General features: G+C 39.1%; 1 protein-coding gene across 2 annotated transcripts; it reads right to left on the reverse strand.

The window, feature by feature from the left end:
• Nucleotides 1-4,201: 4,201 nt before the first annotated feature.
• On the reverse strand, nt 4,202-25,444 carry LOC135468176 (cytochrome P450 2J4-like). 2 transcript variants are annotated; one of them, XM_064746267.1, is made up of 6 exons: nt 24,733-25,444; nt 22,232-22,444; nt 20,608-20,743; nt 11,222-11,277; nt 9,239-9,366; nt 4,202-7,430 (listed from the first exon to the last, which is right to left on the reverse strand). In XM_064746267.1, exons 1-6 carry the CDS (start codon nt 25,291-25,293, stop codon nt 7,214-7,216), a joined length of 1,311 nt encoding a protein of 436 aa, XP_064602337.1. In that variant the 5' UTR covers nt 25,294-25,444; the 3' UTR covers nt 4,202-7,213. The 2 variants fall into 2 exon arrangements, with proteins under 2 accessions (XP_064602337.1, XP_064602335.1); XM_064746265.1 differs by having other exon boundaries at nt 11,222-11,487.
• Between the last annotated feature and the right edge of the window lie 587 nt (nt 25,445-26,031).

Here is a 26,031-nt window from a genome sequence, read left to right on the forward strand (position 1 = left end):
CGTATGGAGATTCTAGCAATTATCTGTGGAAAAAATGAGCTGCTGCACAGAGAAACGTGCCTATGACTTGTCCAAGACATCACACCATAACCGACTTGGAGTAATCGTTGAGGAATTGTGGGACTCATTTCAATACACATAAATCAAATGTCTACTGATTGGAGTGACGTTACACAATTCAACCAGCATAAATATCTATTCTACTTTTGAATCATTTGTCGTATATTTTCTTCCTCTGTGTTTGGAGAATTACCACATTTATAGTGTATTAGGGCGGCTTACGCTGGCTGAGATGTTGCCCCGCTAATTTCTGACACAGTTTGCGTGGCTTTTATTTTAGTAAGTGGTCAACGACGCTCGTCTGATCGTTTGCACAGTCTGGCGTTTGTTGAAGACTACTTGTATTCCACCTATATATAGTGTGCATATTCATAAGCCGAAGTTTGCCGGATGAATATGATGCAATGCGGCAATAAGTTTACAATGCTACTTCACATTGATCGGATGATGAATTGTTCGTATTGCTATCCCGGGGATATTAGCTGAGGTAATGATGAAATGTAAAAGGTTTCTTGTCAAAATGTCCTATAGCAAAACGTCTATAGGCTCAACTCAAGTGATCCAATGTCCAGCTTGGCTTCCTTTCTATTAGGTGACTTTAGAATAAATGCATCACTGTCGCTTTAGATGTTTCCTTTGGAATGCATATTTGTCAATGTTCTTTTCAAGTTAACCATAATCTCATTTCCGAAAGGCATTAACGTACAACGCTTGGAACTTGCAAGCATTTCCTGCCATAGAATATGTTAAGTCTTCCATGTGGACCTAGACATTCATTTGTATGTTAATCGGGTGAATGCTTTTTAGAGCAACATGGTTAATCTTTAAGCCATGCTGACTGGATTTGTGTTGGTAGGCACAATGAGGAGTGAAGGCATGTGTTCCTTTCTATATATTTTGACAATATGTCTCCTCTTCCTCTCAACACACCAGCTATTTCGCATCTTGGATATTTAATAGATTCGATGATATTATTTTAGACTTTTCTCCCGCTTATATGTCAAGCTTAAATGACACAATGGACTATATTCCTATTTTCGTACGGGCAACTTTTCTTTTTTCTGTCATACCGTGATGACAGTGTCTCCTTCTTGCGGATTCCATTTCGGAAGTAATTATAGCCCTGTCCAATTACAGTATACTTTACAGTCGACAGTTTTTTGGACGATTATCCTACCTTGGGACCCATGACTTGTATCAACATTTCCAATGTTAAAGCCCTCAATCTGAGAGTCTTAAACCTTAAAGGTCAACAAGGGCTGGTTCTCTCTCTATTCAGCCATGGTGTCTATCAATAATACACAATACTTATTTTGTCATACTGCTGAAATCAAACTGGAGTCTATAAAAACTTGCAGCTGTAAGGATGAAGGAAGAAAAAACGTGACTCATACCTGTAAATATTAGAATAAGGGCAACATGTCAAGAATATGTTAATGTCAGACTGAAGAAAAAATGTCCAAAGCGTGAAATTAATTGCGAGATCGGAAAATGTTCTGAGGAAAACCTTTGTAGAAAATGATTATGGTGGTTCGTCATATATCCAGGAGCCGGAGAATAATGGCATAAAGCTTAATTCAGGTCAATAAACGAGATTTTATGTTTGTTATACTATAAAGCCAACGAATAAATAACGCATTATGATTGTCACAGCCACCGCATCGTGGTGCATCGTGGTGAGCTTTGCAATAAGGGTATTGCAAAGGGTAATAAGTGTGTAGGTTTTAATTTTTCTCAAAGGATTTTCTATCGTAAATTTCATTATAGATCATTAATTATGGATTTCTGTCAAATAACCGTCGGTGAAAGGAAGTCCTGAGTGATAAGCAGATACGGTTATTACCTGCGAGCCGGAGTTAAGGTAAGACAGGAAATAAGATCGTAATTAGCCAGGTTGAGCCTTGACCAACAATGTCGGTGTGTTGGCTTCTTAAGCTTTCTGCACTGTTACATACAGGCCATCGTCAGAAGTTGTGCTGTTAAGGGATATGAGAAGGCCTTCATTACCTTAATATACTTAATACATTAAAGCGACTGTTGGTATATGTCTACAGCGACTGTTGGTATATATCAACAGCGACTGTTGGTATATATCTACAGCGACTGTTGGTATATATCTACAGCGACTGTTGGTATATATCAACAGCGACTGTTGGTATATATCTACAGCCAGTGTTGGTATATATCAACAGCGACTGTTGGTATATATCTACAGCCAGTGTTGGTATATATCAACAACGACTGTTGGTATATATCTACAGCGAATGTTGGTTTATATCTACAGCGAGTGTTGGTATACATCTACAGCAACTGTTGGTATATATCTACAGCGACCGTTGGTTTATACCTACAGCTTATCTTCAAAGAGGAAGAGGGATTATTTAATTAATATCCATTGCCCATGTATTCATAAGGTAAATGCAACTGCCCATTGGACAAGAATTCGAACTCAGAAACTGCACCTCAGAAACTGCACCCAGCCGGCTGTTATGTGATGTCTGGGGTTGTACTGATGCACCGTGGAGTCTGCTATATCTATGCATTGGGATTTGCAGAATATTATCTAAGGACAGTCTATCACGGCAATTTCTACTTGCATTTACCCAACCACCATCTTGTATTTCATTGTAACGACCTCGTTGCCATAATTCTGTTTTAATTTACCATTTTCTAGGATTTGTTTTAGAGGATCTTCTCGGTTCCTGCCTTTGTTATCTCTAAGATCAAATAACATCTTTATATAAGCCGTGGTTACTCTTGAAAAAATTGATGACTGCAGGCTTTATGTTTATACCCGCGAATAAAGGTGAGATAATCTGAGCTGGTTGACTGAGGACGGCTTTTCATGATCTCCCAATTCTGGAGGCTTAAGTTAGAACGGTTTAGTTTAGTTCACCGCCTTCGTTCGTGTAAACGCAAACGTTAAATGTTAACTGAGATGTACACTAGTTCGCGATGTGATACGTGCAAGTTTGCACTCACTGTTGGCGAATCAAATGTCAGATCTACTAATCCACCTGTAAACACAAACAGCCATAATTTTGTGGACTGAACGGAGTCAACCCCAAAGACGGCATTTTAAATTTATTTAGTTATTTATTTGGTTGGTGTTTAACACAGTACTCAATACTATTTCACTTACACGACGGCGGCAAGCACTATGTTTGGAGGAAATCGTGTCGGTCTTTTTCAGTATGGCACATCTACGCTAGCGTAACCGTGTATATAAGCGTGGTCTCCAGAACAAGTTCAAATCGTTTTTAACACGATGGTGTATATCAGGTAACACTGATGTATAAACTTGAAATTCATTTCAAAGCGTCAACAACTAGTACAATTATTTTGAAAGAGAAAGGTACTAGAAATGGGTTTCTTCCTTTACATTCAACAGTCAGCTAATAAAGATCTGTGTTGGTATTGTTTTAACCATTGACCAATAGCATGAAAATCTTCACATCGTTTTTAAAAAATATAAAAAATGTATTTATCTAACGCATTCGGCAGTGTTTGGCACCGTTGTTTGCTTCGTGGGTAACATTTGCTTATTTAAGGTCACACTCCCCATGCTGGCGTATCCCAGGGTTCTGTCCTTGGGCCTCTGCTCTTGTATGTTTTATCAAGTATTTTCTGCTTGATGTTATTAACAGTATTCATCTGTACGTAGGAGACCTGTCTTCATATCATCCTCTGACCATTTGTGATATCAGAAATAAATTATATAAATCGTTAGAATTTTATCCTCTGAAATAAAGTGTATCCATTAATAATACGATAGAGATGTGTAATTAAATACTAAGTCCCTAAATCCCCGTGTAACAACGTGACTAAAATACGGTATCTAAACCAACACGTATCGACTCTGTTGTCAACATCATTTGTTGTGGGAAAATCGTTTCTTCAAAAACTGTCTGTTTTATTTTTTTTTTTTTCGCTTTTCTATGTTGGTCGAGTTACTCGAGATGCCATAACAGTTAGGTGGCTGAAACTAACTATTTGTTAAATACCGCGATAATTTGCTGACTATTTCATTCTCAATATGGCAAGAGAATTCTCTTCATTGTATCCCCCATTTCTTGTGCGAACGACAAACCACAAAACGACACAGAGAATATATGAATACAAAAAGAACAAGATTCAGGCAAACTATTTAGAGGTGTGCTGAATCCTCATTCTTTATTTAAGAGGCTATACAACGACGTGTAATTATGGGGGGGAAGACAAAACTATACGGGGTCAGATGTACACACCTGGCAGCGTGGCAAACACTGTACGCAGCGTGCCTTATAGAATACTCTCATCAACTAAACGTATGCACTCGGCTGAAAAGCTTATACAAATATACTGTCTGGGTGTACGAGAACCTAATTACTTGTTAAGCATATTAAGTAAACTGCCTGAGGGGGGGATGTGCAGAAACCTTATCTTCAATTCGATCCGCCTCATGAAGCGTATAAGAGGTTATTACGAACACATGCAAACACACCGCATCCAGAGAACCATATCCCGAATGGAATCACTTTGTCTTCGTTCAGCGAATTTTGATCTCATACATGTATTTCAAAATAGCATATCTATCTAAGATGAAAGTGCAAAACTTCTGCTTCTAAAGTAAGATAAAAACAATTGCACGCCGTGACCAGTAATCACTGGTCATTTCGAGTGAGTGGCAATAAGTGGGGGATGCGTATATGTTTATGGGTGATTGAAAATATGGTACCGACTGCTGATACGTGTAGAGGTGAATGAAAATATGGAGCCGATGGCTTATACGTGTGGGGGTGAATGACAATATGGTACCGATTGCTTATACGAGTAGGGGTGAATGACAATATGGTACCGACTGCTTATACGTGTAGGGGTGAATGAAAATATGGTACTGACTGCTTAAACGTGTAGGAGCGATTGACAATATGATATCGACTGCTTATACGTGCAAGAGTGATTGACAATATGATACCGACTGCTCAAACGTGTAGAGGTGAATGAAAATATGGTACAGACTGCTTATACGTGTAGGAGCGATTGACAATATGGTACCGACTGCTTATACGTGTAGGGGTAAATGAAAATATGGTACTCGATAAATACGATACCATTTCCATCAAACCATTGATTTCCATTTTTAATCTTTCAAAAGGAAATGTTTAGAAGGAAGGCGGTGGTGACGACTTCTCATTACCAAATGTGCGGGTTATTTGAGGGATCGGACAGTCAGCCCAGGACAGAGGTCCGTTCTTTTGGCCGATGCGTTGTTTTCTACAGTTGTTATAAATGCAATGACCGCATATATCCATTCAGACCTATATACTAAGATAATCTGTTATACTAACATGCTGATATAATCTTATATTATGACATGCTAACAACTGAACACAAGATACGTATCTAACTGTACTGCATTTGTAGGCCGTATTAGAACACCCTACTTGGATAGGTGTTTCCTTCAAGCTTGGAGCTTTGCATTTGAGGCTGATTGTGGTGAACTATAAGATCAAATCCTTTATCAAAATGCATGCATATCAATGCACCCAAAAATAGGGCACTTCCGCCAGCGTTGTATTTGCATGGGTTGAAATAGCCAACCTACAAGAACACTTGGGAGTTTATTTTAATTCAAGGCTGTCTGGGACATTACATATTAACCTTATAAGTAGGAAAGTATCCAGAAATATTGGCATCATCTAACACATTCGAACAAAAAATAACTGGTTATTTTGTACAACTTCCTGAAATTCCCATATCAAGAGAGTGGATAAGGCTTCATCCAAGCCTAAAGGTAATCAATGCCACGTCATTATTCAAATCCAGGTTAAATTTTTTAAAATTAAATATATTTGATTCGCATTAGTCATATACTCTATGACACAGAAGGTGTGACGCAAAATATTATTCACACTACAGTGTATTTAACTTAGGTGATTATAGGTTTTCTAATTAACTTCTTTCTTGTTATTTTGTTATAATTATTCACTAACAATCGCTCCTCACCAACCATGTATTATTATTCTTAGTCAGGAATTAAACAAGTCCCTTGGAGTTTATTTCCGCATTTTATGAGATAATCTGTCATTGTTCATATATTTACATTTCGTGAATAAATATTCAGTTAAAAATTTTTAAATTCAATTCTATGATGGAACTGTCAATTAAATGAGTGTTAACTCAGATTTGTGTTGTACTGGTATTACAAAAGTTAGCTTTTACTTAAGGCTAGTTTTTCTTGAGGGAAGAATCTTCACATGAAGACTCGATCAATGCTCTAACGTGAGTGAACACTGAATCAATGCTGTAATGTGAGAGAACACAGAATCAATGCTGTATTGTGATAGAACACAGAATCAATGCTGTATTGTGATAGAACACAGAATCAATGCTGTAATGTGAGAGAACGCAGGATCAATGGTGTAATGTGAGAGATTAACCCAAAAGAGGCACAGTTTGATCGAGAAGGCAGATCTAGGTAATGAACAACTTATCCAGAAGAATAACGTCCCTCCAAATAACACGAGCACACTAAAGCACATGCACACTTTAAAACTATAGAATTAAAAACAAAATCGCAGATAATCTCGTATAAAATATACACATACTATTGCATACACACATAATATTTTTGCTGAGAAAAAAGACAAATGGAGAAGACGTAAAAAATACAGTACAGACAAGAGTAGCTGCAATTTACGGCATTAACTTGCTTTCGAATTATATACACACGTTTCAGATGTTTTTGTCAGTTTTACATCATGTTGGTGTAGACTGCGTCTTGATTGGGATTCACATGAAACGCACGCAGTTTGTTCACTTGGTGTCCCTGCATGTCGAGGGTAACAATATTACTAGGTAAAGCTTGATTCTTATTCAGCGGACAGTGTAACGTTGGCGGCCCACCGCCGGTCGACACCGGTGTAGTTGAAACGTTCCACGTTCCCGGTTAGTGCCGTTGAATCAACGGCCTTGGAACACTCGAACCAGCCGGCCACCGGGATTCATCCACCGGATGTATGACAAATCAAAGAAATCCTGGTCATGTAAGTCAACACAGCTATCCGACTTATGCCAAATATTTATGCTATAAGTCCAATAACAGCTCGTATTCAATGAGCAACATGTTCTTAACTGCACGGAAATGATACTAAGAGTAGCCGGCAGTTATTCACTGCTGTCTGGGTATTACGCGCATGGTGAAGTGCTTCACCCCCTGGACAATGCCTGACTCGAAATTCAGTGGTGACAGGACTGGTAACTCTTCCATACTGGTGCCAGGCAGAAAGGTGTATCGCTGAAGCAAATAGGCTATCCAGAGAAAGATTCTGTGCTTAGAGAAGGCTTCGCCAGGACATATCCTCTTCCCAAGACTAAAAGCAAGTATACTGAAAATGGTAAACAATTAAGTACATGTAATACAAGGCAATGCACAGTACCACTTCTAAACTAATTTCCAAACAAAGCTCTATATACAACTTTAAAATATTAAGATACAAACTGACACACCCGTCATAAAGGTTTGAAAAAGGTTTGATAAAGGTTTGAAATTTGACACTGTTGTCCTATGAGGATGTGATTATACTGGTAATATTATTTTGAATGTAGACTGGAGACGATCTGGCTAGAGTTGTAGCGGAACTCCCAATCAGCCATGTTTTCTTCAAAGCTAATGACATCTCCAGCTGGTTAACATGTGCCGGTCAACATGTGGTTATCCCGAACTATGACTGGGCACGGAGCTTCATTAGGAACCTTAGGAGTTTGATCTTTATTTATGGGCGCAGCTGTAAGCTGATGAAGGCCCTTTGATGTCATTGGCTGTTGTGACAGAAGATGTTGCATTTGTGGATGTGGCCTACTTTTGTTTTAAATACTAAGAGTCGTTGTAGTAGCAAGGCACATTTTGCCAGAGGCTAGCGGTGCACACCCTATGGTTGTGTATTTGTGTATTTCCCCGGGCGCTGCCCCTTTCCTCATCACTATAATGCCGGCCTCCGTCGTATAAGTGAAATATTCTTGAGTACGGCGTAAAACACCAATGAAATAAATAAATATATAAATACTTTTACAACTGGTTGCATGTCTACATTCTATCTGTCATCACCTGCCCATTCTTGCTGATTAATACTTGTAGACACGAGATTATCCTGTGTATGGCAGCAGCAATAAAAACTAATAATTCCTACTACTCCCAAACCACAGTAATTGTGATTTATGAAGTTGTTGTTTAATGCTGTTAGATAACTGTATATTATAGTATACTATATTATAGTCTCATTAGTGACGTTTATTTTAGGCAGAAAATTAAAGCGATCAAATGTTTATACCATAGCCCAATATCATGAGAGCCAACGCGCAAACACAACCATATAATTTTGATTCAACTTTTACGCTCATTCTTGAAGTAGCGAAGTGTCTTCGAATTTGAACATTTTGTTATATTTTCCATTTCTATAACATTAGTGGGACCTCCGTGGCCAAGGGAGTGCACTCCAGTACAGCGCAGTGACACAAGAGCCTCTTACCAATGCTGTGAGTTCAAGTCTCGGTGATGCTGGCTTCCTCTCCGGCCGTACGTGGGAATATCTGACAGCAACCTGCGGATAGTCGAGGATTTCCCCCTGGCTCTGCCCGGTTACCTCCTACCATCAAGCTGTCTGCCGTCGTATAAGTGAAATATTCTTGAGTATGGCGTAAAACACCAGTGAAATAAATAAGAAAAGATATAACATTAGTGATAATCTAGTCATATCCCCTTCGTCATTCTTTTATTTCACTGCTTTACTCCAAATTCAAGAAAATTTCACTTATGCGACGGCGGCCAGCATCATGGTGGGAGGAAACCGTTTACAGAGCCCTGGGAAACCCATGACCATCGACAGTTTGCTGACAGACCTTTTCAGGTATGGCCGGAGAGGAAGTCAGCATGGGCTGGACTTGAACTCACGGCGATCGATTTAGTGAGAGGCTCCCGAGAGGCTCCCTTGATATTAATAAAAATATTCTATCCCTTAAAAGAAGGTCTATATAAACCTGAAAAACTTTATCCCTACATCAAAACTAAGAAATGTTTTATGACGTTCGACAACGACACCAATAATACATGCCCACAGAACTCTCACGAAAACAATTGAAATTTGGAATGAAATTAATGCAGAGAATTATTTGGCAATTCCCTAACTTTATGGCTTACCGTTTCCTTTTCGGATGGTCAATCGGAAGAAGCTTCCCGTGTTCGTCTAAAAACCTGTCAGGCTTTATTTTACTAGGCTCGTCCCAAAAAGTTTCATCGTGGTGTATAGTCCAGAAGTTCTTTAATATCTGCCAATAGACACGTAAAGAAACTCACCGAAAGTAATATCTGAGTCAAAGCTCATGTTCCAATGTCATGCACCAATATAATCAAAATACACCCCACCCCCACCCCAAAACAAAAAAAGAAAAAAAAAAAAAGAAAAAAAAGAAAATGAAAATCCCAATAGCTAAAATTGATGAAGTAAGCATAAACATATGTACAGGAAGAAAACATAAATACATTCAGAAAGGCTTCAACTGACTGACTGACGGTCACGCATCAGTCAAGGTCTGACAGCTGACTATATTACACTTGAGATTCATTCTCCTAAACCGACAGGTATATAAAGGATGCGCACAAACACCTTTTGATGGCTCTTTTAGGTTAATTAATTGTTTGTCTGGGGTTTAATACTGTTTTCTACATAACTTTCCTTACATGTAAGCTGGCCCCACTGTTATACCGTGGAATACCATGACCAAAATACCAGGCATGACCATGGGACCCGTCACATTATATTGACACCGAGCGCCGACGAATGCATGGACTATAGTTTTGAAATAATTCACAAACAAGGAACTTTTGGAAAGCGTATATAAAGGATGTCACAAAAAGAAACGCGCTGGGGAATTTCCACATGATAAATCTGCCCTAGTAGTCCAATTAGGATAATTAATTTAATTAAGGATTAACCTTAATAACTTTTGTATGAACCCCTACGCGGATTTGTACAATTTGCACAGCGGTTTTTTCGTTTATACCCCAACTATAAACCTAAGAAATATTACAGTCAATACTTATAATTTAATTTAAGGAATAAAAAATGTTTTCTGACTTTTTGCTTTCATTCCAAATCGTGAGAAATGTTAGTCGATTGTTTTGAACAAGGGATCGCCACAGGCTCCTGAATACACATTTTATGAATGAGTCTTTGGGCCAATGAAACTGGTTATCGAAATTCTACCGTTATTAAGCATCGTCACGTGCCCTACGAAAGCCCGGGGGAAACCCACGACCATCCGCAGGTTGCTGGCAGACCTTCCCATTTACGGCCTGAGGAAGCCAGTATGAGCTGGACTTGAACTCACAGCGACCGCATTGGTGAGAGGCTTCTGGGTCACTATGCTGCGCTAGCGCGCTAACCAACGCGGTATCTTGGGTCTTGGGTATCAATGAAACCTACCTGATTCTCTTTGCATGAAACTGTCTTAGTTTCGTGCTTTGTGTAGTTTATTAGTTCTTTAGTGGTTTGTTTTTAACGTTGTTTTGAGTTTGCCCTTGCGATCATGGACGTAGAACGCCCTTTACCTTTTGAAGCCTAGATTCGTTGCAAATGCTCTTGACAATCTCGCAGCATTTCCACCTGAAGTTTGGAATTCATATTGCCACCATGTAAAGAATGTGTTTTGTCTGAGTGAACTACTGAAAGGAGAAAGTAGTCTATATTGGTTTGTTTGTCGAAGGCACTGCGGAATATTTCATTTTTTTACAACATTGGTCGTGTTTGTAGAACTCGAAAATCACAAAGAGCTCGGGAAAAAGGCCCCGTCCTTTTCAAAGCATCCTACAAAACTTCTGACTTTAAGCCCCAAACGATCCAGCAGAAAGTTATTTGCGTTACAATATTAGAGATTATATTTAAATAAATTACACATTTAGTGGGAAATGTTCGGGGGAAACCGAAGTGTCCGGAGAAAACGGTCGATCTTTGCCAAGTAATATTTTCTGAAAGGCATCAAATTGTTTATTCTTGGTAAACAGTGAAAATTTGTCATGATTAGCGAATATGTATTTTTTGCCTCTTTAATAGATAAAGAGTATACCTAGGGTATTCGCCCTGACCAGATTCAAGTAACGTGTTGACTGGAACATGCACCGTACCTGACTGCCCTTTGGGATATGATACCCTCGAAAGGTGACATCTTTGACCGTCGTTCCTGGAACAGATATAGGCAGCGTTGAGTGGAATCTAAACACCTCTATCATAGTGGCCTCTGTGTAGGGCATGTCTTTACGGTCGTTCATTCTGGGCTCACGGTCAGTCCCCAGTACACGGTCTATCTCAGCCTGGATCTCTCGCTGTATTTCCGGGTGATGTACGAGCACCAGTATCAACATTAGCAAGAACATCTTCGTGCTTTGTACTCCTGGAAAGTGATATATAATGCTATGATTTCAGTAATAACACCACACCAAGAGCGAAAAACCGAAGATGAGTGTTTAAGTCAATACCATTAACTGGTGTTCAGTAGACACCTTTCGTCAACACTGTTTTCAAACCTCTTTCTGAACACCGCTTGTCAACACCCTTTCTAAACACCGTTTGCTACAGATATTGAGAAGGCATTTCTTCAAAATCTTTTCAGGAAAGGGTGCTCAGTAGTGATTGAAATCTTTTGTCAAAACCCTTGCTACACAATTTTGAATGTCGTATAACAATTTGGCGTTCTACATGAGGGATGAAATTTAATTACATTCTTTCCGACAGGATTTTTAAATTAGGATTCACAAATTATTAAATCCGCTTGAAAAGAAAAATTGCTGTATCGGGGACCTTAGCAAATAATACGTAAAAATGCAAGCTTTCATTTTGTTAATATCACTGGTATTGATTGCAATATATTTTCTACAGGCTGTACAGAAAACCTTGTCATCTATTCAAGTTGTAAATGTCTTTCAGAAACAAATGCAGCAAAGATCTGTTCAATCCAGGTCTTTATTAATTAATTACATGCAAACGGTTAATGACAATGGACTTAGGGGACATGTAATCACATTATAGATGATATGAAGATAATAACGCCTATCCCACATCCAATGACTGTTCAGCGTTTTAACTGGTTCATCACATACAGTTTTTTATTGCTTGTGTTTAATGTCAGTGTAATTATTATCACTATTCAAGATATACGATTTATTTATTTATTTATTTACTTGATTGGTGTTTTACGCCGTACTCAAGAATATTTCACTTATACGACGGCGGACAGCATTATGGTGGGTGGAAACCTGGCAAAGCCCGGGGAAAACCCACGACCATCCGCAGGTTCAAGATATACGAAGCACAGGAGGTTGTAAGATAGATACATATTCCTATAGCACTTTCGACCTAGTGAAAGAATGATAACGACTTAACTTCAGCACAACTTAACCCACTAAATGTTAGGATTTATTACAGTGTAGTAGGCACGCTTTAAAAGAACCGGTTGTCATTAGATGAGTTCAATTCTTTTGAAGTTACAATATTTCCCTCCTTAGATGTTTAGCGATGTTTATAGGAAGTCTTGAGATTGATTCAACCAGAAGACCCAATTAAAACGCCACTGACACAAGTTTAATTAGTTTGTGTCAGATCTGTTCAAAGTACAATATTCGCTTCCTTGGAGGGTATTTGTTGGCTGCGCACAACGTTTACAAATATATTCGTGAGCATATATGTGTAAAAGTGACACGGACTGGGCCAGTGGATTGGACATACTGAGGGACAGGAAAGATTCTCTATCCCCGTTGGCAAACATTCTCGGAATACTGAACTGTATTTTCCATGCTGACCACGTTATACTCTTTACTCATGATTAGCATTAGAAATGGGTTTCATGTAGGTGTATACTGCGATAAGTAAGCTTCAGTCTAGCACGCAGATTAACCTGGTGTATCCCATCATTTATTACTTCGGTTTAGAATTGCTATTGATTCAGAACTGTGCCATTACATCGAGGTATTGGCGGGATTATGTAGATAGCTAACTAAACCAGTATACAAGCTCACGTTTTTTGAGCACCGGTTCAAGTCAGCGAGAGGAGAATCGTGTAGCACAATGCTATTACTGGTAAGGATAACTAGGAATATTGCGCTCACTGGGAATATTCAGCTTGTAAACTTGTAGAATATGGCTTACAGTCAGTATTTGCTTAAACTTAAATGGTCCCCTTAAAAATGGTTGTCAAACAAAGAAGATATGATGATATTATACATTCTCGACAGTAGCAACTTTCTTGTAAATCAAATATTTATTTAGAGTCTAGAAATATTCTCAGTCACGTTTAGGAGACAACCAGACACGTGGCAACCATAATGCATCATAATACATGTATTGATTATATAGTTATGCATCGATATCAAAGATAAACAGAAACAGAGATGTATTGTCAAATAAGTAAGGCTTCTGTTATTTAGTATACGGAATGCAGGGTAGGTATTCTGTATACCGTGAGACTTGAGATTCTTAAAGCAAGGTCTGGCCCACAAGTATTGACCGCCCTCATAAAGGGAGACGCGAATGGCGCTGATATACAGCAGATGCAAGATATATTGTAACAGTCGAACATGCACAGCTTGCTAAATGGTGACATCTTTATTGGGAGAGACAGTTCCGGCTGTCAGTGAGCCCGATCAATATCAGTCAGAATTATTTCCTTGATCTGAGATTTTTTCACAGTTAGCATTTCCAGGATTGAATTATCAGGAATTTTTCGGGTATTGACGCTATGCAGATTTACTGCCCGGGTGTGTTTAGTTGTGTGTTACTTACGAATATGTTACATGGGACGGTGGTAAACTTCAAAAGCTTTCAGCTTGGAAGCCTAATTACACGAAAAAAGGGCAAAAATGTTGTCTTTCATTCCAACATGCACGTGTGTCACCACTACGTATCCACCTGGGCTTACCTGTTTTTCTTACGTAACATCTGTATAACGATATCTACTTGAGGCTCTCGTTGGAAGCCAGTGAAATAAACCCTGGAGACATACGACATGTCACTTTGTTTTCCCGCCTATGTTTTTATTGGAAATTGCACTCTGTTTCATTGGAAGTGTGGGAGAGTATCATTTATTTATTTATTTATTTGATTGGTGTTTTACGCCGTACTCAAGAATATTTCACTTACACGACGGCGGCCAGCATTGTAGTGGGTGGAAACCGGGCGGAGCCCAGGGGAAACCAACGACCATCCGCAGGTAGCTGGCAGACCTTCCCACGTACGGCCACATCGTGGCGAGGTATCAACTGGCAGAAATATTTTCTAATTTTGTACGCAATTTTGTATGACAAACTAACTACTAAGTTAAGCTTATTCATAATGTACTTTATGAGTAGTTTAAGTCCAAACCTTCGTATTGTAATACAGTAAATCTGTTTAGAATATATTTTACAATCTGTGGAGAGTATGTGTTGTTGAGTAAAGCTATACAGTTTGAGGCATAGTACAAACAATAGTCTGGGGAAAGTATTAACGTTCACTCAGGTAACAATGAAAGATTAATTAATTTATTTATTTGATAGCTGTTTTACGCTGTACTCAATAATATTTCACTTATACACGGCGGCCAGCTTTATGGTTGGAGGAAACAGGGCAGAGCTCGGGGGAAACTCACAGTTATCTCGCAGGTTCCTTGCAAACCTTCCCAAGTAGACATACCAAACAATAATTCGGGAGGCCTGTACCCCTACCTTCTCAAACGGTGGATAACTCCCGTCTGCTGTATATTATCTAGGTGATTTGAACATGGCAAACTACGTTTTATTTCTCAACTAACCTACATTATTTGGCATATAGAATGTTTTCGACAAGCAGAACGATGAACGAATATATTTGTAAAACCTCGGAATGTGTAGAGTGAAGGTAATGGTGGGCGTCAAATAACAGTTAAAGTCGAGCGCATAACACCTGTGTCAACACCGTTTATGGGGTTTTCAAAAACTGGGCACTCATATTTGTGGAACACACTTTCTTCCAGAAAATCTGGGCAAAACATATGCAATTTGTTTAATATACAAGTTATGCTCGCTCAAAAAGCTACTGCTTCAGTTGCGTAGGATGAGCGAGATGGATACGTGGTGGGTGGGTGTCGGGGTGTCATTTGCTGTTGTGAGAGAAGGGGGGACACACCGCACTTTGAGGGCATACGTTATCCCGGTGGAGTGTAGTCATTTTTGAGCCCCCAACATTACACCTTTATATGTCTGCGCATTGGCACGCTGTAACTTAGGCACTACCACAGAAACGTATGCTGCCTTCATCAATAAAATTGTTTCACGTCTTGGTTAATACCCTGTTGTGAATACTTTAGATAGAGAGAATGCATCTTTGCAAAGTTTTATTAGAAGCAGTTATCCCAGCTAAGACAGAGTGTTTGTGTTTTCTGACATCACTGCCTGCGTCTCTTCACAAATGAAGATCCATATGCTTAGAACGAATACAAACTGAGTGTTGGCTTGCCTAGACAAGTTATGAAATGTGTGTGCTTCTCCGCATACGTTTATTCCTCTGTGCGTGTGGTCACTTTCCATTAATAGGGGGCGCTGCCATTGTACAGCAACTACATATGACTGCCTCATGTGTTAATCCAGGCTTTTTAAAGGCCATGTTCTCATTATTGTACGCACAGCCCAGTGACCTGTTGCAGGAAGTGCCAGTGGCCGATTCCACAAAGCCATTTTAAAATGTGATTTTAGATCTTATTTTGCGGCTGTATAAATTAAAATTTTGACCACGTGATAAATGTGATCGAAAGATAAATGTGTATAAATTTCATTTCCCAGTACCAGACACTAAGCGATGTGATGAGGTTTTAAATTTTGACTTAAGTAAGAAAGGCTTTGTGGTATCGGTCCCAGAACTGTTATCTTCTTTAGAGAACAAAGTATTTGAAACTGATAACTCACACTTAAAATTATACCATCAAAGCATACACAAGTCATTTTCTATAATGTTGTTATAAATTTTATATCTATAAAAAAGTATATATTTTCTTTCTTTAAAGCTATAAAATCAACTTTAGTGTTTCATATTTATTCTTGCAAAGTGTACACGTGGATTAGTCTAAATTGGAGTATACGGTGCTCACGTCGTGTGAAACAAATACCGTGGTCAGGCCAGAGGGGAACGTGATATATCCTGTACTTGGACCGAATAAATAAACAAACTGAAAAAGGTGAGAAATAAAAAGATTTTAAAAAATGATTAGAAAAATCCAAAGCTTTTATAGCACTGACTTTTGAAGTAAACTGACAGTTTGCACGTGACTATGTTAAAACCTGTCACGTGATCCTGGGGAGTTCTTGACTGCATACCCCAGAGCAAGTTATATGCGGTATATATGTATATAAACTGTAGGAGCTGTGTACTGCACTGTGTACTAAGGCATGTTGGCCATTGGTATAGGCGTAGTATACATGTATGGATGGATATATAGAGATTGCTCAATATCCCAGAAAATGTAAGGGGATTTACGTTGTTTTACTTTTGGACAAAGGCAACACGTTTCAATTTGGAGGTAAGATGACAATTAAGACTATGATATTTAATCCACACTTGAATCTGTTTTTAAGGCGTACATAAAGTAAAAAAGAAACATCGGTGCATAAAACACAAGCAGAATTACATTAAGTGTACATATAGTCGGTCGCAAGACGATAGAAAACGGTGACCAGAAGTCTACATGCAATTAATCTTTTTCTGCATTCTTTTTCTTGTCCTGAAAGAGCCCAAAAGAGATTAAGGTGGGTTTTTAAGACCATATTTAAACTCAGAATATTTTGATTATATATTTTGAGCGCTTAAAATCCATTAAAATCAGAACGATAAAGTAGTTCACATCACTTGATATACAGACTGATTTACCCTACTTTAAGCGCATTTAAGTAACAACAAAATATCTATGTAAGTATGTTTGAGACATGCAGCTGTGCTTGGCGCTTTTGAATGTATATATATATATATAAATACATATATATATATATATATATATATATATATATATATATATATATATATATATATATATATATATATATATATATGAAAGCTTTTCAAACTTTCTTTCTCATCAGGCATAAGAACGAAAGTTTGAAACTGCAGTTGGAATACAACGATGTAGAAATTTGAGAAGGTTCCTTTGTTTTTTCTTTTTTTAACTATTCTCTGCATCAGAACAATCAACTTGTTTCTCAGCTGGTATTGGCGCTAGTTATGCTCACTGTGCAGTTGAATCTTGTAGTCGTATGTTTTTCGGAGAACACGGTACGACGTATAGTTGTAAACATGTAGCTCTGATCCGAGCTGCGCAGTCATCGCGAGAGTTACAATGCTCATTATGCAGTTGAATCTTGTAGTCGTATGTTTATCGGAGAACACGGTAAGACCTGTAGTTGCAAATATTTAACTCTGATTCGAGTGGGGCAGTCATCGCGAGAGTTACAATACGAAACGAGCTGAAAAGAGTTGTAGTTTCCGAAGGAGGATATTTTGCGCTCGATTTCTTCAAAGAAAAAGGGATGATTTAAGTCACATACTCACTGATACTTGTGCATTGTCCGAGGGCCGTGTACACGCTCTTTTTTTTTTTTTTTTATCCCAGAGGCCCTGATGCACAGCTACTGAAAAATGGCTTTAGTGTGGTGCCTTGTCTCACATGTCATGCAATTGTCGGGAGAAAAGGTATCCGAGTAAAATAAAAGTCATCTGCGCAGAGATGGCCCGACATACTCTACCACACGTTTAATGCCGTCTGTATTACCTTTAACACCTCGTGGCTGCGTCACTCAAATCAGAGATATATTTGCAGCTGGGAACGATTTGCTTTTTAATCACTGGTGTATGTGGAGATTAGGATAGGAATGTACTTGCTCAAAGTACAGCATTTACCAAGCGTGCATACACAGGTTCTGTTCACTTATAGTTTTACACAGATACCGGGCTTTGATTTGAGATATTGTATTGGTCCCAAATTCTTAAAACTATATATAGCATGGACAAATATTTCTACAGCATATAGTCAAGAACAATATGGTCTCATCTCACTGTACAATACACGGAACAATTGTTACCTTAGGTTTTATGTTGGTCCTATTTTAAGCTGTAAGACATTGAACTGTATTTTCCAGATTCATGTTTTATGTATATTAGCTTAACTGAATGGGGATAATTGACAAAAGTATGTTGGAGATCTAAGCATAGATATAATACGTTACATCCACACAGTACTTCATTCAAAAGCGCCCCAAATACCCTGCAAGTCGGTGTCTACGACTTAAAGTTCCAGGTATAGCGAGCCAGTTTAGATTTGACGCGTTTTTAATGTGTGATTTGTTTCCCCCCAAAATTCCCTGATAAAGAGCTCTATTCCATTCTGGTTGGAGAGGGAATGACGAGCTCTGAACTTTACTGATTAACATCTGAAATGTGAAGCGAACATCACGGATAGGCCAATGTATTTTTACGCCGTGCCGTTCTAAAGGGCCTGGTACCGTAAGGCGGGGAGTAGTCCCCAGAGAGGTACGATAAGAAAATTTCAAAATCACAAATCAATTCTGTAAATTTCCATATCAGACGTATAAATCTTGGTCAAATCACCCATAAAAGTTATATGGCCATTAACCAGAAAAATATATTTACTGAAACTTTCATGTGAGTGTATCTACGTGCTGTAAAGTTTTGGTTGGTTAACGCTCGTCTTCATATGTAAAACATAAACTTAATAATGTGATCAATTTTGTCATATTTTGGCAAGGCTAAAATCCATATTTCTGCGACAGTCTGTCGGTTAATCTCCATAGTACAGTACATTAACGAAGTTGTTGTTGAGAACACGTGAGCCTCAAGGAATATATATATATATATATATATATATATATATATAGGTCTTATATATATAAGTCTTTTATTCACAGTAGCAGGGAATTTTTCAGATAGTTACAGATGAAGTGATTGTCACAGTTCTACAGTGTCTAATGCGAAAAAAAAAAGAAGATATTTCAGTGATGACGGCAGCCGGCTACAATTCTTCGATTTTATGACCTGTACATGGCTTCAGTGCATGTTTGGAGCTTTACAAGTCGCATGCTTGTCATACAACAGGAAAAGAAGAGTAAAACAGAACTGAAAAAAAAAGTAGCCTTACGAGTGTGTCAGTGGCTGTCACTCACAGCTATGGTCAGTTTCGCTACTTGTGGTGCACAGTTTCTCGCACTGGGGCCGATTTCCCATCTTACCGTACCAGGTCCTTTGCTCTAATTTCTTGTCTTTGATCATGCGTAAGACTTTTGCCATATTTTTTTTTATTTATTATGGGTTGCCTTTATATAAAAAAGGAATAAAATACAATTGGAAAGAATACGCACACAAATTCGGTTGAATACACCTATAAACATTGTCAAATGATGTTCTGCGGTCGCTGCGAGTTCAAGTCCACCTCATGCTGACTTCCTCTCCGGCTATAAGTGGGAAGGTCTGCCAGCAACCTGCGGATGGTCGTGGGTTTCTCCGTACTCAAGAATATTTCACTTATACGTTGGCGGCCAGCATCATGGTGAGAGGCACAGCCCTGGGCAAACCCTCGACCATCCATAGGTTGCTAAAAGATCTTCCCACGTATGGCCGGAGAGGAAGCCAGCATGAGCTGGACTTAAACTCACAGCGACCGCATTGGTGAGAGACCTTACTAAATGAAGATGCAAGTATACCTGCGCTGTGATCTGTACTGAAGAGTGGCTAAAATTGCAGGTGTTCAAAGCTCTGTGCCCGACATGATCGGTAGAAACGGAATGCATGCAAACGGACCGAAATAGAACCACCCGCTGAATCAATGAATCGCAAACAGTTTGAGGGAGACGTTAAGCGCTACGTTAACGATGCTCTTTTATAGAGATTCCTACTGTACACATATAATTATCAGCCAGGTAAGTGATAAGGTTGTGCTGTTAAATGTATACTGTTCTTCTACTTCACTAAATGCACACCCTACCCTCTCGCCCTCACACACCTGGACACCATACCACTCACCCACACACCCGCACACAAAGGTCATGGGAAGGGGTTCAGTAAAACAAAGTTCAGCTTAATCTTGATCACCTTATAAATGTAAGGTTTTTTTAACAATTTAACTGTCCAGATGTAGAGTATACATATCGAAGAGATCACTTTGCTAAATTACGATCGTTTGATTGGGAGAGGGGGGGGGGTATTGTTGAAGTGTACCTGACTACGTGTTGGATTAGTGCAACTCAATTGCCATTTAATAGAGGTTATGATCAACTGGCCGTGCTAACTATTAAATGACATTTTAGTCAGTCGAATCGACTAAACTGTTGATCAAAAAATAGATCAAATAATTGTGGACAGTCAGGACTGAATCAAGAAGTTTTGCACAACTTTATTCATTTGTCTTTGTCTTTTTATTTATTTTAATCAATTGGATTAAGTCATTATTGAAGTGCCTATTTGTAAGAATATATTAGATCGGATGACTGTATAAAGGTGACCATACCTGCAGCGCATATATCTATCAGTATATCGGCGATGTTGTCATCGGTGATGTAGTTTTCCTTGCTGACGTCACATTGCCCCTGTGTATGACGTAAGTGGCTCAGCAAGCCGCGGATCTCACCTTCACTCTTGGACCCCTAAACAAACACAACAGAGCTTTTACACACACAGACCTGTGCAGTTTTGCCACAATTTCAAACGTTTTTTATTTCACGCCATCTTGACAAAGGCATCGAATGATCTCTACTGAGGGATATAATAAAACATAACCATCTATTTGTAGGTTTGTGAAAGCCAATCTCTCCGGTATCCCTTTTATAACAATTCAGAGAAAACTGTGGGCCTGTGATTGGTCTATCCGACTTAGATGAGTTACATTATGCTCAAACATGGGGGGATATTTCTTCCAGATAAATACGCAGTCAGGAAGGCACGTGCCAGCCAATAGATACCCTCGTCTGTATACTTACAGAGTCAGGGATGTGCGTGCAGGCAGAAACAACAGTACTGGCTAGACACGTTAATCGACAATGTACGAGTCATCAACTTGCCGTCATTTTCAAAAGAGTTGAAAACAATTTAACTAATGATTCAGCAGCTAACAACAAAAACAACTGGAAAAACTTGTCGCAACATCTTTTTGAGACAATTAAATTGCACACCCTTGCAAACTGAATCGAAAATGACTGACTAGCAGTTCACCTCTCAGCTCAAGCTATGCCCCCAGTTGGACTTCGTGTTTTTCTGTCAAGGTGTATGTCGTAAGGTCCGTGAAAACACGGCGAGGGTTGACTGAAGTACCAGTATTAACTGAAGGAAAATTGTCCGATATGCTCTTTCATTGTGATAAATTCGTATATCAGCGTTTTGCGTGGGTATACGACCTGATATTTCGTCTCGAAGATCAATATTTCCACTTTTGTATTCGCAAAAGTATACCTTTTAAGATTGTATTTCTCCACTTGAGACTATCTGTTGGTACATGCAAACCGCCAATATACGGTCACCAGTTAATTGATGCAGAAAAGTTGTCAGTCATATACACTGTGTCGTCTTTCCAATTATCCTGCTACATTTATGTATTTACTTGAATTGAGTTTTATGCCGTACTCAAGAATATTTCACTTAGACGACTGTTAGAACCTTCTAACATGTGAGGTACAAATATAAGTGCATTATGGGAGAAGGAAACCGGACAGAGCCTGGAGGAAACCCACGACCATCCGCAGTTTGCTCACGGACCTTCCGACGTTGTCCTGCTAGAGTGAATTATCCTTATCAAAATGTATGTGGATGATAGACAGCACCAGCACCGGATAACCAGTTTCCTGACATTCTCATCGATGTCGTACCACTTTTCGCGTTTGAAGATAATCGGTCCCAGCGTTCACGAGTTATAATTAGGAGCGGAAATAATTTGCGCGACAGAAAGACGAAAGCACGGAATGATGGACAGTGCAAGTCTTTAAGCCCCCCAGCCCCACCCTCACCTACCAGTTTGCGGTGGCGGTGAATAATCAAACGGATCTGGATAGAATGGTACTGTGAATAAAAGGCTTAAACTTAAAGCGCCAGGCCTTACCAGCGTGAAGCATTTTAGACACTTATGTTCAGTATGCCGTTACCTGTTCATCTTTCAGCATTAAATCTTTTAGCTCTTTGATGTCCCTTTTTATTTGCTGGTACCTTCTTCCGCTCTCACAAGGAAGATGTCGTATCCATGGAAACAGCATCATCATTGTATTTATGCCGGGATTAGACAGATAGCTCAAGTTTGCATCTACTTTATTGATCAGCTTCACCGAGGGGTTATTGGTCGGCAGTTCTCTTCCTGTCACCTGAAACAACAACCTAACATTAGCAGCATATAAAATTTTCTATTGAAATCCTTGATTCTATTAGTTACATATTTTGCCATAGACAGGGCTTTTTCATTTCTACGATGACGTCATTTTTATGGGTGTAGGAGACCGGCGTGAACCAGTATCCTTTTGCAAGTTTATACTGACGAACCTTCCCACATTTCAGGTACAGAAATAAGTTTATACTTTCGAACCTTCCCACATGTGAGGTATAAATATAATGTTTATACTGACAAACCTTCCAAACTCGTGAGGTACAAATATAAGTTTATACTGACGAACCTTCCAAACATGTGAGGTAGAGAAATAAGTTCATACTGACGAACCTTCCAACACGTGAGATGCAAATAAAAGTTTATACCCAGGAACATTCCCACATTTGAGGTAAAGTTATAAGTTTACATTGACGAACCTTCCCACATTTCAGGTACAGAAATAAGTTTACTCTTTCGAACCTTCCCACATGTGAGGTACAAGTATAAATTTATACTGACGATCTTTCCAAACATGTGAGGTACAAATATAACTTTATACTGATGAACTTTCCTACATGTGAGGTACAGATATAAATTTATACCCAGGAACGTTTCCACATGTGAGGTACAGTTAAAAGTTTATACCAGATTTTAGACAGGGAAGACTAGTGCTCTTTAAAGAAGAGAATTTAAATATCAATCAAATACCACTGAAAAGAGTATGCATTTCCTCCCAGGTAAATTCCAATATGTACCTCAAGTTGATAAATTACAAATAAAATCAACGCCAAAATCCGCTGTGGGGGACTCCATTTTGTCTAAGATCTAGCCCTAAAGTCTTCTGTTTTAGTACGAGAATTGCCGTCGGAAACCGCCGAAGTGCAGTTCGTACATTTCCGGTAGAGCTCTTCTTCCCAGGAGGTAGCAAACAGTACAGTTCGTTTTCCGCTTGACGATCGGGAAACCGGAATGTTGGACGTTGAGGGTAGTTTACACGAACAAGCTGGCACTTTTAACAACTCTCACTGGCTGAGAGGCAACACACCCCCAGCATAAATTATAGGGTGTTAAAGATCGAGGACGCGATGGACAGCGATTGATGCCAGCTTTGACGTTTTCAGGCTTTACGTGAATGCAAATGAAAAATCACAGAATTATGCAGCAGACACCACCACATAGAAAAATAAAATTTTCTTCTCCTTTAAAGAGAAAGACGGCACCTTACCAATGTTTTTGTCTACTGAAAGACTACCATTCAAAGTATCTTAAACCTGCATTAAATATTTTTTTAGATTTCTTTCAACCCAATAAAGGCTTAGTGAAACTTCGTCTTGACACGGCTTTAACACACCTACATTATCAAGAGCAAGGTGACGTCACGTTTACTCTAGCTCTCTAACGTCGAAGGCATTTTCCGTTTAATAATCTAAGCGGTAGCCTATGATATATGAAAGTTGCGGACTTGGGCGACGAAGACCCAAGTGATACATATAATGTCGTCGCATCCGAATTCCCTGTTCGAGGACGCGTGGAGCATTTTGGTGAGCCTTACAGTAATGAAAAGGTAAGCGCAATAACCAATCATTTACTCTAGAAACAAGAAATAAAAGTAAAAAAATAAATATGTTCGAGCAAATAAAAAAAGCTTGCCGGTGAAGGCGAATGGAAAGCCACATGCATCTAAACAAAGCCATAAAGAAATCGATTTGAAGGAGAGGCCACAGCGGTTAAATGTCTGTAGTCTGCACCAGAGTTCAGAAGATCTAGGGCCATTTCTCACTTACATGTAGTTCAAAGATTAAAACCTCAATGTAAGTATATACTTGGATGCAGTTTATGATGCCAGAAGTTTAATTGATGTGTGCCTTCACTTCAAGGCAAAGTTGCTTTTTTTTTAAATGCATAAAATTTGAATAATGATTTCAATACATGAATATTGATTCCTTCTTATAATATGTTTTTCCCGGGTACCCTATACACTCACAGACAAGATCGGTGTCATATATAACTGAGAAACTGTAAAAAAAACATGTACATGCGGTGCTTAATATCAATCACATACCCAGACTTTGACCACATGAAGTATTATGCCGAAGACACCATGCATCACGCCACCAAATATATAATACTGACACCGGGCCAACCAGTCTCTTTGCCCTCACCTATCCGTGCCCAGGCGACAACAACTTCCATTTTGGTATCACACGACACAGGTTTGGTCCCAGTTTACGGAAGCAAAAGATATATTAATGCGATTAGCCACATCAGAAAGACATATGCGACACTCACCAAAATCATGATTATACGGCAAAGAAAATTATTGATGTCTTCAAAGGGAGAAAATGCTTCGCCATTGCGTGAATGGAAATTGCGCGCCACTGTTTGCACTTCCTTGAGAATAAGCGGTTCGGCAGCCCTCAGATCATTTCCATACAACCGCATGCCTTTCGTCAAAACTTTCTTTAGATGACTCGTCTTCTCATTCCAGGCCTGGAAGATGACGTCATTAGGCAAAACGTAACTGCCGGAGAAGTTCCGCTGTCGGCCGGAAAATGCTTCAGCTACTTCCGGAGATAACGATGCTTCTCGGAGAACTTCAAATCCTTGAAGAATTATGACAGTGTCAGTGAAGACATGAAAAGACATTATGTCACCGTATTTTTTCGACCACTCGTTGAACTTGAGGTGCATTCGTTCGAAATCCAACTCAAACCAGTTTCCGAACAAAGGATAGCCAGGTGGCGAAGGCGGAAGTCGAGAATTTCTCGACATCCTAGTCACCCAGAGAACTAGAAGAAACAACAGTCCAGAAATTATCATCATGTAAATAAGATCTGTACCCATGTTCATAGTTTTGGCTCTTCTTATTGTCGATCCGCGATGAGTAACGCGTTTAATACTGGCTAACGGCGAACACTATAGTTTCACTGCTGAACAGAAGGATAGAACCAAGCTGGATGTTCCCACGTCCTAACTCCTGTTAGACCGGCAGACTAGAATCTGACCCTGATAGTTTTGGTGAAGTGTTCTACATATTAACACAGCTCGTCTTTCAACTGGTCTCCCCCCCCCCGCTCCCTCCCCCCACACTTGTCTGAACGGGCAACCGTCTTATCTTATTCCACAAAGTGTTATATGCGCCTCGTTCACTGGGATAAAAACTTGACACAAAATCAACAAACGTGCTTGGCTATACCGCGAATTGTTGAAAAGGAGAAGCCCGCAAGCGTAGTGGGTGCTTGAGTTCGTTGTGGTTAAAAATAGTACAAATTCCTCTTTCAATATTCCCTCCGCTCTACTCGACTGAACAAGGTAACAGGTTCGTTCAGATCTGGGTTCCAATGCTTTTTTACCCACCCATGCAGAAAAATGTGTATTAATGTTAATTGCCTAAACCCTTCATGTGTGATGACAGTTATTTATGACATTACAATGTCAAATTAAGCCATTTACACGTAATTTGTCTATGATTCCTTTGAACAGTGGATACGAATAATTGCACTGAACTGTGGGAAGAATGGTGGTCCGTTAGTAACACTGTTTTTTCTATTTCACCTGTTTTTAATTCTCTAAAACTGAAAAAAAACA

Source organism: Liolophura sinensis, chromosome 6 (assembly GCF_032854445.1).
Source record: "Liolophura sinensis isolate JHLJ2023 chromosome 6, CUHK_Ljap_v2, whole genome shotgun sequence".
NCBI lineage: Eukaryota > Metazoa > Mollusca > Polyplacophora > Chitonida > Chitonidae > Liolophura > Liolophura sinensis.

Excerpts from the sequence above, each read along its gene's own strand:
- LOC135468176 (XM_064746265.1), bottom strand. The coding sequence starts at position 25,293 with ATGAACATGGGTACAGATCTTATTTACATGATGATAATTTCTGGACTG. Across the intron at positions 22,445-24,732 it reads GCCGTATAATCATGATTTTG|GTGACAGGAAGAGAACTGCC; the intron begins GTGAGTGTCGCA and ends TTGTTGTTTCAG. Across the intron at positions 7,431-9,238 it reads GACCATCCGAAAAGGAAACG|TATACTTGCTTTTAGTCTTG; the intron begins GTAAGCCATAAA and ends TACCATTTTCAG.